The 15698-nt window shown below is 45.5% G+C and overlaps 1 protein-coding gene across 1 annotated transcript in view; it reads left to right on the top strand.

Moving 5' to 3' along the window:
• Positions 1-13381: 13381 nt before the first annotated feature.
• Positions 13382-15698, top strand: part of HDAC5 (histone deacetylase 5) — a 28170-nt gene continuing 25853 nt past the window's right edge. The window contains exon 1 of the mRNA XM_044675969.1: positions 13382-13568. Within this exon, the coding sequence (XP_044531904.1) occupies positions 13418-13568 (151 nt within the window). The 5' untranslated portion in view covers positions 13382-13417. The remainder of the gene's footprint in view (positions 13569-15698) is intronic.

Raw genomic sequence — 15698 nt, 5'->3', positions numbered from 1 at the left:
CATTGTCCTGAACCCATATTATTAGCCCCATGAGTTGTATGTTCTTGGCATTGTCTGCAGTTATGGGGAGACAACTTTCCTCCCAAAAAGCACAACTAGTTTTATCTATAGAAAGTAGCTAGTGTTGTCTCTGGGGTGGAGAGTGAGAGAAAGGGGAGGGGGAAAGGAGGTGGGTTGGGGAGCTTTATTGGGAGGAGGAGACAACTGTGACTTTAGTGATTCCACTTTCTGAAGGGAGGTAGTTAATGGCATCACTAAAGAGGAAGGGCAGCAGGTTCTGGGGTTACTTTAGGGGTATTACCAGAAGTTTCACCTTCCCTCCAACCCATGCCCACCTTGCTTCAAAGGAATGCTCAGGAGCATTCTGGGAAACCAAAAGGGTGAGTAGGTATGATGATACATTGAGAAGGCAGAATCCAGCTCAAGACCATGAAATAAGAAACACTGGGTTAGTTCTGAGGATCTTTGTAAGAGAGAAGGTTGTTCTTCCTTATGTGGAGGTGGGGGAGAAGAAATCTCTGTAGAATATGGGAGATGAGAAGATGATGTTCTTGGGGGACCCTGTGGTTCTGGGTACTTTGAGCTCAGGCGAGCAGAAAAATTTTTTGAAGGAGATGGGGAGGGGAGTACATATTGGTGTGGTTGCTAAGAGGCCAAAAGGGTGGAATTGAGAAGGGAGTTATTGGGGATGGAATTTCTTTTCTCCTACTGTGGCTCCCCACTTCCCGATTAGAAATAGTTCAGCTAGTTTAGATATGTTCAACATTCATTCCCACCTATCCTCCTCTACTTCCCCTGATGAACATAATTTTTGGGGAAAGTTTAACCTCTCATTTCATTCATTGGTCTGTCTCTTGGACCCACTTTCCCCATGGAACTGGTTTGGTTTGTCTTTGTGCTTCAGCTGCTGAACCAGCTTGGGGAGATGGGAAGGTACCTTTGAATGGGTGGGTGGGGGGCTCACCTCTTCACTCTGTCACCTGGGTTGAATCATCACTGAGAACAAGGAAGCCCATGTCTGGTGGGACACCTCCCCTTGGGGAAAATGGGAAGCTTAAGTGGGAGGGGGAAGAAGTTCTAACTAGATCTCTCCTTAGGTCCTTTCCTCCTAGTATGCCCCAGCCTCTGGTTCATCTTTTTGATGGTCTTGGGAGGGAAAGAGGGAAGGAGGGAAGGCACCGAGAACTGTGTTGCTGCTGAGACAAAGGTTTGCTTTTCCTACCCAACAGGGGATTTGTTAGTTGTGTACTTAGAAAATGGGAAGAGGGTGGTGGTGGTAGGGTGAGGGTAATTCATGTGTGGTGGGGGAGGGGGTTGAAGAAGGAAGGGGTGAGGAAGCTCAGTGATGAAGTACCAGCTGCTCTTTAATAATTAATTCTTCCTACTCACATCCTTTTGAGGCGGAATGTCTGGAACACTGCAATGGGATCATCCAGCTTGGGAGAGGATAAACTCCTTGCTGGGGGAGGGATGGGTGGGGAAGGGATAGTCCTGGATATGGGGGAGAGTCAGAAACAGGTCAGGAGGGTGTGTGTGTAGGATTTCTGATAGTTTTGCAGCCATGTTGCTTGCTTACAAGTCATTCTCTGAAGTCGAGACTGGGTGCCTGTGGTAGCTGACTTTGACTAATTAAACTTTTGATGCTTTTTCAATTTTTCCCTCCATTAATTGGTTCTTATTGTTATTTTTATTGAGCATCTCTGGTGTGACTAGAAAGAAGAGGAGGATGAGAGGGTATTTTTCTAGAGATTTTAGGGCAGAAAGATCCAGTCTTATTCCCTTTTCCTTCCTGCTCCCGTAAGGCACCCCCCTCCCCCCTTTTTTTCTAGAAATAGCAGCCTCCTCCATCTGGCCCATGCAGATGCCTGGATCTGCGTTTCAGCAGACAAACAAAAATGGGCCTGTTGCAAAAATGAACTTGTCAGCCTGGTGCCTTCTTTTATCTTTTCCTGTGTGCCACTCTCCCTGCCCCCAAGAGGGGAGGAATGTCATATCAGTTCCTAACCATCTCTGTTGATATTCCCTATAGTTTAGTACAAGACTCTCTAATCAATCTCAGTTATAGGGCAAGTGGAGGTCTGGGTACTATGGAGGGATGAGGAGGGTGTCTGCTGTTGTCACAAGGCAAGAGAGGTCTGCAGATGCCCCTGGAATTGGGAGATCTGGGATTATGGCCTTTGAGGGCAATTTCGGGGTGCATAAGTAGAACATACATGCAATCTAAGCCTTGGGGAGGAGGGGAGGTACCCCAGAGTGGGCAGGGGACATCTCAATTCTGGCTATAGTTTTCTCAGCCTCATTCTGTGTTAGGTTCAGGTGATTACTTTGTGACTCTCTTTTCTGCTATGAACGACCCCCTCATGGAGTACTTCAGAATCTTCTAAGGGTAATGTCCTTATCTGATGGCTTGCAAGATGAGGAAGAGGAAGGGAAAGCTCTGTTGTCCTGGTACTGGGCAGCAGGTCAAGTGATAAAGAATGAGGGGATAGACTTAGGATTCCAGGGGCTTCCATTGGGAAAACATGTCTCCTCTGAAATCCAAGATTTATTATTTAAGAAGGGCAAGATCACTAGAGGGCTAGATTTTAATTCAGTGATTTGGTTTCTTATTTATCTGTAGATGCTGCTGTTTTCATTTTTCTAGGCTCTCTCTCCTTTTTGCTGGAGTTGAGATTGTCTCCATTGGAGCTTTTTTCTGGGATCTTTTCCCCTGCGTCCCCTAGACCTGCCTGACAGCTTCAAGGCTAACAGCATGAATCTCTATTGATGAGCTGTCTCTTTTGTTGCCCAGGTGTTGGTGGAGTCTAGAGCTGAGGTTATATCAGGGAATATGCTTATTCCTGGTTTAGGGCAGTAGTGGGAGGCAGGACTCTGGCATTCTACACATCCATTGACTTAAGACTCTGGAAGAGTCTCACCCCATCTGGTTAGGTGTCTTGAGTATTGGGTTCCAACTGGTTGACTAACATGAGGGTTCAGCCTGGTTGTTTTCTTCCTTCTCAGCAAAGGTTGGCATAATTTTTCCAGAAAGGGCTTGAAACTAGCACTGGCCCTAATCATCAGGCAGTTTTCCTATCCATCTTGCCTCACCCTAGACAGGAATCTCCACTTGATTCAGCCTTGAAAACTGCCTTGTTTCCCAAGTGAGGCTCTAGCCAGTGGCCCTTATTCATTATGGAGATTTACTATTGAATGATAAAGTGCTGTGTGTGGGAGGGGTCAATACTTTGCTATTTATTGGTCAAGTAGTAACAGTAGCTTATGTTACTATAATGTTTTACAAGGTTATCAAGTGTTTTTCTCATAACCTCATGAAGTTGGTAGTGTAAATACAATCCAGATTTTACAGTTGAGGAAACTGAGGAGTAGAGAGAGATGAAGTTGACTGGTCCATGATCATCAAGCTAGGAGTAGCAGAGTCAGAACTTGAAGCAAGGGATAGCTAAGTGGCTCAGCTGGTTGAGAAACACACCTGGAGATGGGAGGTCATGGGTTCAAATGTGGCCTCAGATACTTCCCAGCTGTGTGACCTTGGGCAAGTCGCTTAACTCTTTTGCCTAGCCCTTACCCATCTCCTGCCTTGGAGCTGATAACTCAGTTTCTATCTTAAGACAGAAGGTAGAGTTTAAAAAAAAAAAAAAAAGAGGTAATATTGTATAGCCAAACGAGTTTTGAATTGAGGCAGAAGACTGAATTCAAGCTTTTTGTTTTTCTTGAAACTCTTACTTTCTGTTTACCCTGCCATTAGAATAAAGGGGTGATTTTGCTATTGGTGCCAGTTAGCTAGATGTGGTGCTGCCTTACTAACAAACATTGAGGGAACTGATCAGTCATCAGTAGGTAGAAATAGCCTAGGTTGAACTTGGAAGGAATGACAGAGAGAGAGAATAGTTGCTTACCAAAGCTTAATTCATTGATGGGATGCCAGATGTCATGTCTCCAGTAGAAAAGGAATATTATGCTATGGTATTGGGGGGCAGGAATGAGAATAAGACCATACCTTCTTTATGGTAGCATTGAGTCTTTAGCATTTCCTATCTTCCTGGCCTTTGGAGGCCCTTTTAATCAAGGGGGATCCTGGTAGGTGAGGTGGTGGCTAAGGATCGTGGGAATTTCTGAACCTATGTTCCCCAGCCCACGGGAAAGGGTGTGAGCAGGATAGGATGCCAGTCACCATGTGGGCACAGGCTTTGCTGCCTTCCCACACACACAGGCCTTTGCTGGTGCACCACCAGCCCCACCTGCAGCATTCCTGGTCTCTTTTCCCCCAACCCTTACTTAGCCCTTTATCTCTTCTCCTCTCTCCTAATAGCATTTTGATGCCTTTGTCTGTGCCTTTTCTTTCTCCCTTTCTTAGACCCAGTGTTATTTTTCCTTTAGCCTGAAGGACCCAAAACTCTTAAGGGAGTACAAAGGGTGAGAGTAGGGCAGACTAGGTCTGAGAGATCCTTGTGAAGTTTTAGCTTCACTGTGAGCATTAGAAGTATCTTTGCTCATTGCTCCAGGGCTTCTTTTCTTAGTCTTCCTTGGCACTTCCAATTTCTACAGATATATTTCACCTTAGGTACTCCTTGAAAATAAATCAATAAATTTTATTTTAAAAACAATACTACTAAGACTGGAGATCCTGGTTTCAAATCTGGTCTCAGATACTTCCTAGCTCTGTGACTCTGGGGAAGTCACTTAACCCTCATTACCTAGCTTTTACCATTCTTCTGCCTTAGCAAATATGTAATATTGAATCTAAGATGGAAGGTAAGGGTTTAAAAAAATTACACTACAAAGAAATAAGAGTTACTTAAGGAATAATGGAGGGAATTTCCTTGCTTTGACTTGGAGGATAAGTTTGAATCTTAAATTCCTGGATTATCTCTACAACTTTTCCTCTAACATGATTTGAGCTTCATCTCTTTGCTTCTCACTGCTTTGATTTCCCTGGTGTAGGAGCATCTGCTTCATCCTGGAGGAGAAGAAATGGGACTAGGTCTGGGATGGGTTTGGGTGGTTAGTGGTGGGGAGCTGAGTAACAGCCTAGTTAGGAGAACCAAATTCTTGGCAACAGAAAACTCATGGCAATATAATATGATTGCTTTTCTTTCTTTTATTTTTTTTAACTCTTACCTTCTCTCTTAGAGTTGAAATTAAGTATCAGTTCCAAGAAAAAGAGATAAGGGCTAGACAATTAGGGTTAAGTGGGTCACACAACTAGGAAGTATCTGAGGTCACGTTTGAACTCTAGGCCTGGTTCTCTCTCCACCAAGCCACCTAGTTGCCCAAATACTAGTGCTTTTCAGTTAGTGGTAGCATCAAGTGTCTTAATTGAGGAAATGGTCACCTTCTTGTCCTTACCCTGTTTTAACTTCAGGAAGTCATGTCAAAGACTTGTTTACTTATATACTTGCATGTAGCTAAAGTTATATATCTGTCATTGGGTTGGTGGCTCCAGGCTCAGCATAAAATTTCAAATCATAGAAAGATCTGTAGGTCCATCTAGTTTAAATCCCCTTTTCTACATATGAAGGAATTGACAGGGGAAATGATTCACTCAAGGTTACATGGAAGAGCTGGGATTGGAAAGTGTATGTATGTGAAATTGTTCTCTGCCTTTATGTCCTGATGGAGCTTGCTTCAGGTGAGCTTGTGCCAAGTTCTTTGCCTTTTAATTCCTAACTAGTGTTTGTTAGAATGTCAGTAACCCCCATAGAACACTGCTCTAATTCCTTGGTCGGTCATCAGACATTTATTACTCATTATTTGCCAGGCACCGGGCATTAAAAAATGTCAAAACACCATCTTCTCCACTGAAGAGCTCATGTTTTGATGGGGGAGACAACATGTAAATAATTAGGTGTATAGAAGATATATATTGGGACAGCTAGGTGGCGCATTGAGTAGTAAGTCAGACCTATAGACAGGGAAGTCCTGGGTTCAAATGTGCCCTAGACACTCTCTAGTTGTGTGATCCTGAGCAAGTTACTTAATCCCAATTGTCTAGTTCTTACTGTTCTTCTGCCTTGGAACTGGTACTTAGTATGACTTTTAAGACAGAAGGTAAGGGTTTAAAAAAAAAAAAGAAATATAAGAAATAGATGGAAGATATTTCCAGAGTAGAAGGTAGCTGGGGGGGATCCAAAAAGGCCTCTTTCCTACAGAAGGTGGAATTGGACCTGAGACTTGTTCTTCCTACTCATTTAGTCATTTCTAGGTGCTGATCTGGATGTCCCATTGGTCTAGTCTCTACATTCTCTATTCTTCCCCATATCCAAAGATGAATTATATTACCTCAAATTGAATTTGTTTGGGGGCACCCCTCATGAGAGCTTTCATTCTTGTGCTTTTAGAATTCAGCATGGAGTAGAGTCAGACCTGAGTTCTAGTCCCTAATTTGTCTCTAGCTTGCTTTGGGATTTTGGGAAGGTCACTTCCTTTCTCTGGGCCTCAGTTTCCTCATCTGAAAATGAGGAAGTTGAGCTAATTTCTCAGGTCCTTTTTGGACCTAATACTCTATGAGTCTATTAACTGGGTGGAGGGTTGGCTAACCCCACCTTCATCTCTTCCACCAGGGATGCTACTCTGAGTGCCTGACTGCTTCACCCTGAAGGATGGCTGCGGACGGGCGGTAGAGTTGTAGAAGTCCTGGGCTCCGTCTGTCCATCTCTTTTGACACTTCTACAGCTCCCCATCCCCTCCCCCCTTGCCCCAGCCACCAGCCCCTAGTGCCAGCTTCCCACGGGGCTTAGAGCCGGCATGAACTCTCCTAATGAGTCTGGTAAGAGGCTGTATTCCTTGTAGGATGGTTGGGGGTCGGGGTGGGCCCTTAGGGTTATTTATATCTTATGGGGTAGATTTATTGCTGAGCCAAGCTGAATAATTTTCATGGCCTTAGTGCCAAAGGGTGACTGGGGTTTGGGCTGGAGAGAGGAATGATAGGGTAGGGGATAGGATAAGGAGAACATAAGAATTTAGCTGAGTCAAAAATTTGACTATCTTACTTTAGAATCAGGTGTTATATATGCAACTGTCAATAAACTAGTATAATCCTTGTCCAACCTAAGGTGACCATCTTTATCTCCAGTTTTGTGTTGGTGTGTATATGTGCGTATGTGTTTGTGTGTATGTCTGTTTGTCTCTGTGTCTGTCTCTAGAGTAGAATTCTGCCCATGTCTAGCTAAAGAACCTAACCAGAGCCCTGGACAGATCTGGAGAATCTAGTGGCTACTAACCATTACTGTATTCCTCCTCCCTCCCTTACCACAATTATTCCCCTACTCCAGCCTCCTGAAGATGTTGGATTCCTGATCTGGGGTCTATTTGACTGAGGTTTTCTGGTACTCCCTGCCCCCACCCCAGATCACCATGGCTTGGCTGCTTTCACCTGTGGGAACCTGGGTGTGTCTGCATGTATCCCTGGGTCTGTGTGCATGTTTGTGGGTGTGTAGCCATGTGGTCTGGGCTGGTCCCTAGAAGTTTCTCAGAAGGGTCATGTTTCACTGTGGTCAGAGTAATAACTGCAATCATTCCTTGGTTGTCCCTTGTGCCTTCTGTAGAATTCGAAGGCTTTATAAGAACCTTGCTCAGCTTATTCCTTGTTTTTCTTATTTCCTTTTCCCTATAGGGATTGGGGATTCTATTTCCTATGCCTAGATATGAAGCCTCTTGCTTACAGTTTTGCAGAGACAGGTTTAGGAATGAACCCAGCAATCATTTTCCTCCTCCTTCCCCTGGTTTTATAGTTCCAGTTTAGTCAAAGAAATGGGAAGTGAAGAATTCTATCCAAGGCAGCTTGCAGGAAGGTACCCAGAGGCTTTCATAGACTTTGGGAAAATGGCAGCATGAGCTCCTTGAAAGTAGGGGTGATGGAATCAGCTGGGAATTCTAGTAATCTGGCCTTTTAATTCCTCCCTGCCTAGGTAAGGATGGAAAAGATATAATGTTTTCTCTAAGTGGGATAAAAGCCTGATCTGCTAGGGAAAGGGAATGCCAGTGTGGGAACTGTGAGGTTTAAGTAGAATGTGTGCAAGACCTCTCTTGTGGCCAAAAAGTCTTAGTAAATGGACAGCTAAGTGACTCACTGGATAGAGAGCCAGGCCTAGAGATTGGAGGTCTTGGGTTCAAATGTTGCCTTAAACTAGCTATGAGACCCTAGACAAGTCACTTAACCCCAATTGCCTAGCCCTTACCACTATTCTGCCTTGGAACCCATATTTAGTATAAATTCTAAGATAGAAGGTAAGGGTTTAAAAAAAAAAAAGGTTAGTAGTCTTCCTATAACTCTTACAACAAAAGGCTTTGCTTGGTTTAAAGTTTCTTGATGGCCCCTGGACAACATCAGCATTGTGGTTGGGATTAATTAATTGCTCTTAGCAGATCCTCCTTTGGCATTTTGTGAATAATTCTGTACACAATTTTTGACATGTCGGGGAATTCCAGATCTCAATTTCCTCAACTGGAAAATGAGAAGATCGGAGTAGGTGATCTTTAAGATCCCTTTCAATGTTGGCATTCTGTGATTCTAGAATTATTAGAAATAAAATGAGGTTCATTTGTGGGATAGGGTACAAAAAAAAAGTTTTAGTTTCCCTTTGTCTCCTTTTTTATCTACCCCACAATTTAGCAGTTTATTAAATAAACAAATAAGTAAACAAGCATTAAATAGTTCCCATGTTCTAGGTACTAAGGTGTACTAGGCTCTAAATGCCTTCTATGTGCTGAGTTTCCTAAATCGGGATCAAGCAGTCAATAGGTATTTATTGTCTACTTTGTATCAGGAGTTGAGGATACAAAGACAAAAATGAAACAACTCTTGCCCTCAAGGAATTTAGGTTTTATCAAAGGAGAGAATATGTACACAGACAAAATAAAATACAAGACATTTTTTGAGAAAGAAGTGTTGGTAGATGGGAGGGGTATGGGGCAAGAGAATCCAGAGAGAGCTCATTTGGAGGTGGAATTTAAGCTGAACCTTTTTTTAAAAGAATCCTTACCTTCTGTCTTAGAATTGATATTGAGTATTGTTCCAAGGTAGAAGAGTGGTAAGGGCTAGGCATTTGGAATTGAATGGCTTGTCCATGGTCACACAGCTAAGAAGTGTCTGAGGCCAGATTTGAACCCAAGATTTCCCATCTCCAGGCCTAGCTCTATCTATTGAGTTGACTAATTACCCCTTGAGGTGAGTTTTTAGGGAAATTAGGTTTTCCAAGAGTCAGAGATGACCTTAATTGTGCCAGGCATTCCTTTGGGACCCAGTGAAAACAAGGTCTCAACTCCATTCCCCCACGTTAGCTGTTTTCTGGGCCTAAGAGGCAGCTGATGAAGCCAGATCTACTTCTTTGAGGAGGCCCACTCCTTGGCTTTATCTTCCCTTTGGGGATATACCTCTGCCTCAGGCAACCCAGGCTCCAGGGTTTAGCTCTCTTTTGACAATTTCAGCTTGTTATTAAAACTGAGATTCTAAGAGTCAATACTAGCTCCCCTGCTGGACTAATTTTGACCTCAAATACAAGCAAAGTTGAGCGACTCAGGGTCAATGGAACTGAGTACTGACCTCAGACTGGTTCCAGCTTCTGCCCTTTTCCCTCTGGCACTGCCCAGAGAGTACGAGAGCCAGGCCTTTGTGATGTGAGTCCGCCCTAGAATTGGAGACCTGGGAAGGAGGTGGACAGGGCTCTCTATACCCTGTGGAGGTGGGAGGCAGGCATCACAGCAACACCTTGTGTTTATGCAAGAAGCTGCTGCCCAAGATCCCTAAGCACTGCACACTTTCTCTCCTTCCTCCACCCAAGAGTCAGGGAGGGAACAGCATTCCCCTTTTCTTTTTTGGACAGCAAGAGAAACTGGGGCATGAAGGTGGGGTTGAGCAGAGAACTTAAGTGTCTGGCTTCCCAGCCTCAGGCTCTGCTTATAAGACCTTGATGCCTCTCCTGGAAAAGGAAGCCAGCTGGATGGCAGAAGCAGAAAGTGGCTTGGTATTGTGTTTGGGCACGGGGGTGGGGTGGGGGTGGGGGGTGGGGGGCTGTCTAAGAATCTGGACTTCTCATGTTGACTATTGGGCTCCAGCATTTTTCCTGTGTTCACAGATTAGAACATACCTCAGTCTTCCTCTCCCTTCTCCAACTTCTACCCTATTCATAAAGCTCTCTATCCAAAGGCTCTGAGACCAGTATAGTATTTGTGTACACAAGCATGTACACGTGTATGCATGTTCAGGGTTTGTGTGTGTATGTGTGTGTGTGTGACCTTATATTATTAGTTTTATTGGAATAGACTAAGCTTTCAAATCTCTCCATTTTTCCTTGGACTTAATATCACATGAGAATCTTAAGTCTAGGTACTGGGGATAGCTCTTAGTGAAAGGTAGATGATATAGCAAGGCTACGATAGTGAATACCTGAGAACTGAAATCTTATTCTTCCTTAGTCTTGTTCTCCTCACTATCCCTGACCCCTTATTCCAGGAAAGCAAAAATTAAAAATGTTTTGGGGAGCTAGACTGTAGATTGTTCCATGCTACATTCCAAAGTAGAGGGGCTAGTGTTGCCAAAACCCCAGATGAAAAGGACTAGAGTGAAGTTGTTTCTATCTGGGAGGGTGGAGCCAGCATGGGCAGATCCTTGAGTGGGAGGTAGGAAGACTTACTTATATGGACAAGTGAAGGGGTGAAGTTAGACATCAAGAACTTTCATCTTCCCTTGGAGATCCCTAAAGAGAAGAGCTTTGTTCAATCAAATATCTGAATTGGGTTAGAAGTAATACCCCCTAAAAGGAGATGGAAGGTGCATGACCACCTCAGGGTCGTCCCAACTTAAGGATCCAGGGAAATATAGTTGATATAAGTAGGATCCACCTTTCCCTGAAATAGGAAACACTGAATCCTTTGAGTCTTCTTGTTTTACTTAGGGGCCACACTCTTGAGGGCAGACCAATGGCTATTGCTAGAGCAGTCCTTCTCTCCTCAAAGTGGGAGCTCTCTTACTCCTGGCTGCTTTTAAGCAGGACGAGGTTGGAGGGAGATAGAGGTATGACAACTGAGTGCCTTAACATACTTTTGGAGATACAGAAACTGATCCAACTCTACTCTTCCCCACTCCCTTGATGTTGTATGAATTCCCACTTGAATTCCTTTTACTTTGCATGTAGCACCCATCTCTTCCTTGCTCCAGAGGCAGGGCAGGGGATAGCCAGCCCTTCTGGTTGTTCTCAGCTTGGGTGGCTGGAGTCCTGGGCCAGCAGGATTCTTGTATTCAGGTCTTGATGAATGACATGTAGTTAGCTCTCCTATTTCTGTGTTCCTCCTAGATGGGGACATCCATACAATGAGGGAGATTGTGTTAGGATAAATGTGGAAGGTAGAATATGGAAAATGGGTGATGAAAATGGAATGCTTGGTATCTTTTTCCCTTTACTTCTCCATTGAGAGAGTAATTACTTTTAGATCATCTCTTCCCTTAAGTCTGCAAAAGCTAAGGAGTGGAACCACCCTCTAACTTACCTGGAGTCCAGGGAAATTGGCTTCTATCTCATATAATGCCTTAGTTTCCTCTCTTGACTCTTTTTCTCCATCTTGTATCCCAACTCCCTGTTAATAGAAGTCAGATACTTTGAAATTTCTAGATGGTGAATTCTGGAGTAGGGATTTATAGGATAGGTAATAAAGCACAGGTGGGCCCTTGGGGTTTCTCTTTTGTCCTTGGTTGGCCAGTTCCTCTTCCTGGCCCTTGACATGAACATGAGGTCATCCTGTCCAGCATAGAGGACGGGTGTCACTGGCCCTGGGCCCATGGGGGGAAGGGGCTTAAAATAGCAACGGTGACATCAGGTAGGGGGAGGGGGGCAGTCCAGAAATAATCTGGTTATTAAAAGGCCTCTTTGAGGTCAGGGGGATAGATTGGGCACACTGGAAGGCACAAATTGAGGGGAAGGGGTAGGTTGACAGGCACCATTCCTAACCATTCCTTGGGCCCTGCCTTTTCAACCCCTAGCCAGCTATGACGTCTATGCTTGGCACATCAGAATAGTGGACTCTACTGTACCTACTACTTGCCCTGCTGGGCCAGGCTTGTGCTTCAAGCTAGGGCAGTGGGCTTTATGCCTGGGGACCTTTTGGCTGTGTTCTTGGAAGGAAAACTGAGCCCCTTCCTGCCAGGCACATCCAGGGCTCAAACCAAAGTATCCAGGCTACCTCATTTGGGTCCTTTCTTGGAGGTGAGGGGAGTGGATGGGGATTTTTGACTTTTTCTGGATTGTTGCTAGAAGCACTAGAGCAAGTGAGCAGCTCTGTACCCTCAGGGAATGTGGGCCTGCCAAGCTGCATGCCTTCCTTGGGCTGAGGACCTTAGGATGAGTTGGGGTGATGTTTCAGAAGATGACACTGTGAGGAGAGGTGGATTCTCATCAGTTCCTCTCCTCTTCCCTTCCCTCTTCCTTCTTGAATGGGCTAGGGAGGGGAGGAGGAGCCACTGAGCCCTGAAGGGCAATGAAAACCAAACAAATCTAACCCTGTCTAGTCTCCCAGCTGTTGGAAACCCGAGTGGTTGTTCCAGATGTTCCTACAGCCTCCAGGGGAAGCCTTGTGCTCCTGAGCTGGGCTGGCCCTGCCTGCTACGCTTTCTCCAGGCTTTTCCAGTTCCCTTACCTGTTCCAATGTGGGTGGGGTTGGGGGAGTGGTAGAAGATCAAGTCTGGCTTCATTGTCTGCATCGGCACTCCCACCCAGAGAGCCAGACGAGAAGCCAGACTTTCATACACACACATTCTACACAGCCATCACTTCTTCCTTCTCCTTTCCCCATCTCTAGCCCACCTCCTAGCCAAGCTTTTTGTGGCCTTAGCCATAGTTACAAGGCCTGCCCCCCCCATTGGTGCTTCCTCCCAGAGTGGAGCGCTTCCCTTCCCCCTCCCCCCCTTGGGGCCTCCGCCAGGCCCAGGCTCCTGGCAGCCGGCCTGAGGCTCCCTGAGCATGCTCCACCTATTTATAGCGTGGGCCCTCCCCCCATTGCTATTTCAGTCTTCTGCCAGCTGCCGGCTCATTTGGGAAGGAGCGGGGGAGCCAGGCCCAGAGCTGTCACCCGGGGACTGGGCATGCAGAGATCCTGGCCCCTGAGCTCCTCTCCTTGCCCCTGAGCTCTTGGCTCTCCAGCCTGTGATGTTCCTGTTCTTCAGGCTTGGGAGTAACTGACCATTCTCTGCATTTCTCCTTTCCAGATCCATTCCCAGAGTCTGAAAAAGGGCTAGATAGGCTAGGCGGGCTGATTGCTACTTTTGCGTTGGGCTGGCAGGATCTGGAGCTTCCTGACTTCTGCCTGAGTGTGTCCAGGCTGGATGTGGTGTGGGTGCAGGAGGACCAAGGGAGCTTTGGAGCAGTGAGGGCCTTAGTTTGGCCCGTCTTCTAGCCTACTGCTTCCCCCTATCCACAACCTTGGCATGCTGCTGGTGCCCAAGGCCCAGGGACTGGTCAAGATGCTGCAGACCATATATGAAACGGAATCCTGTTTCTCTTCAGATGGGATGTCGGGCCGGGAACAGTCCTTGGAAATCCTGTCGCGGACTCCTCTCCACAGCATTCCTGTGGCAGGTAAGCTCTATAGCTTGCCCACCCATCTTTTACTTCTAGGCAGGTAGCATAGGCTTGTGGCTCCCATGCCTGTCTCTATTTTGTATCCGCCTTTAGATAAAGTAGCTCTTGGACCTCAGTTTCTTCTTGGCAGACATTTGGGTAAAGGCTGGTGGGGGATCATAGTTTCTCCTGGATTTGTTGTCCCTTTCTTGTGTTTGTTGGAGTCTTTTTTTTTTGTTTGTTTGTTTGTTGGAGCTGCTTACTGTTTCATGCTCCAGTGCAAGAGGGTGAGGAGAATAGAAATGGAAAGAGCCATGGTTTTGGATTCAGATTCTGGTCGCTTAGATGGGGCATCTTTGGCAAGTCCCTTATGTTCCCTGGGCTCCAGTTTCCTCACTTGTAAAATGAGGAAGATACTTGAACTATCTACTTCATAGAGTTATTGTGAGGAAAGTTCTTTAGAAACCTTAGAGCACTTACATAAATACAAGTTGTTGTTACTCCCAATCTATTCCCTTCCCTACTGCCTTCCAGGGTTGTTAGTATCCTGGGGGAGACTGGATCACTGGAAGAGCTCAGGCCCAGTTGACACCATCTTCTAATAGGTTGTTTTGTCTCCCTCCAGGGGTGTGTGTGTGGAAACAGAAAGAGTGTGTGAGTGTTGAGAAAATGGGAAGAAACACTGCACCCAGTTGCTGCTCTCACTTAGTTTTTCTGAAGATGAGTATAGGTGAGCATGTAGTGTCTGGCATCTGGCAAGAAGGCTGAGCAATTTAGGAGTCAAATGAAAGGATTGGCACATCCAAGGCTCTATGTTGGGTTAACTTCATGATCGGTATTCTACCATCTCCAGTTTTTATCTTCAGTTTCTTTCTCTTTAAAGAACAGAGAATGAAATGTTTATTCTCTGCTGATTTGTGTTTGTGGAAGAATTTCATAGATATCCCTACCGTCTAAATATGGTTTATCATCAAGAAATTATTTTGCTTTTGGTTCTAACCACTCCCTCCCCTACTCTTAGGTACCGGTTGGCAGTATCTGGGGCCTCCCTGGCACAGCCTTCCTACCAGTCCAGCACCACAAGATGCTTCCTTCAGGGAGTGGCTTTCCTGGCAAAATGCCCACCCCACCCCTCCTGGCAGTGCTTGGCACTCAGGAGTGTATGTGGGGGACTGGGGAGGATTGCCCTTGCTTCTGTATGTATGTGTTTTGGAAGGAACATCTCTAGCCACAGGAGGGAGAAGAGATGGTTAGAGTCTGTGCATAAGTGACTGACACTGAGTTGTTGCTGGAAAGGGCACTTAGATGAAGGAAGCATGGGATAGCGTCGCTATCTTTGTTGTGGAGTATGGGAAAGAGAACTTAGAGCTTGGGAAGAAGTCATGGCACAAAACTGCCATCTGCTTAGATAAGGAAACCGGCATGGTCCTAATGGGGGAGTCCTAAAATACCAGATGTTACCATTCCTGATGCTGGTAAGTGCAGCTGGCTGTGTGGGGCTTCATCTAACTATTGGCAGCCTAGTTGGGTTCTAAAAACTCTCTGTTCAAGAAGCAGCCCCCTGAGAACTTGCTATCCAGAGTAGGTAAAGGGGCTGACCACGTAGATCACTTGGTCTTGGGCAGCCCACCCTGATATTTTTGTTGCCATGTCTTCTTTCCCTTGCCACTTAGAGAGCAGGAGCCCAGCCAGATACCTCTCAAGGTACCTGTCTTGGTCTATTTAAAAGGTCAAACTCTGTGTATTTATACTCTCATTTTCCTAGAAAATCTCCATACTCTTTGTCCTGTTCCCTTCTAGAGTTGCCTGGTTTATCCAGTCCCTTTTTCCTAGTCCTGGTACCTCAGTTACTCCATTTCTTCTGGCCCCTTAAAAGTGTGGACCATGTGTTGGCAGTCCGGAGGTGTGAGTCACCTCAGCAACCCAGTGAGAGGGTTAAGAATGTTCCCCCTGCAAGGCTCTGATGTTGTCTCTGTGACGTGGGCTGGGGACGGATATAGGACTTGAGCTTGGGCTTGGGTTTTTTTTTTTTTTTTTGGACTCTGGAATGTAAACAGATGTTTCAAATAGAAACGCTTTAACCTTCAAGTTAAAAAAAAAAGAATCCACTTCAGATAAACATGGGTCTGCAAGAGCTGGCTGTTCTGT

The sequence above is a fragment of the Gracilinanus agilis genome, chromosome 4 (genome assembly GCF_016433145.1).
Source record: "Gracilinanus agilis isolate LMUSP501 chromosome 4, AgileGrace, whole genome shotgun sequence".
NCBI classification, from domain to species: domain Eukaryota; kingdom Metazoa; phylum Chordata; class Mammalia; order Didelphimorphia; family Didelphidae; genus Gracilinanus; species Gracilinanus agilis.
The sequence above is the reverse complement of the archived record's forward strand: the minus strand, read 5'-3'. Positions and strand labels throughout refer to the sequence as shown.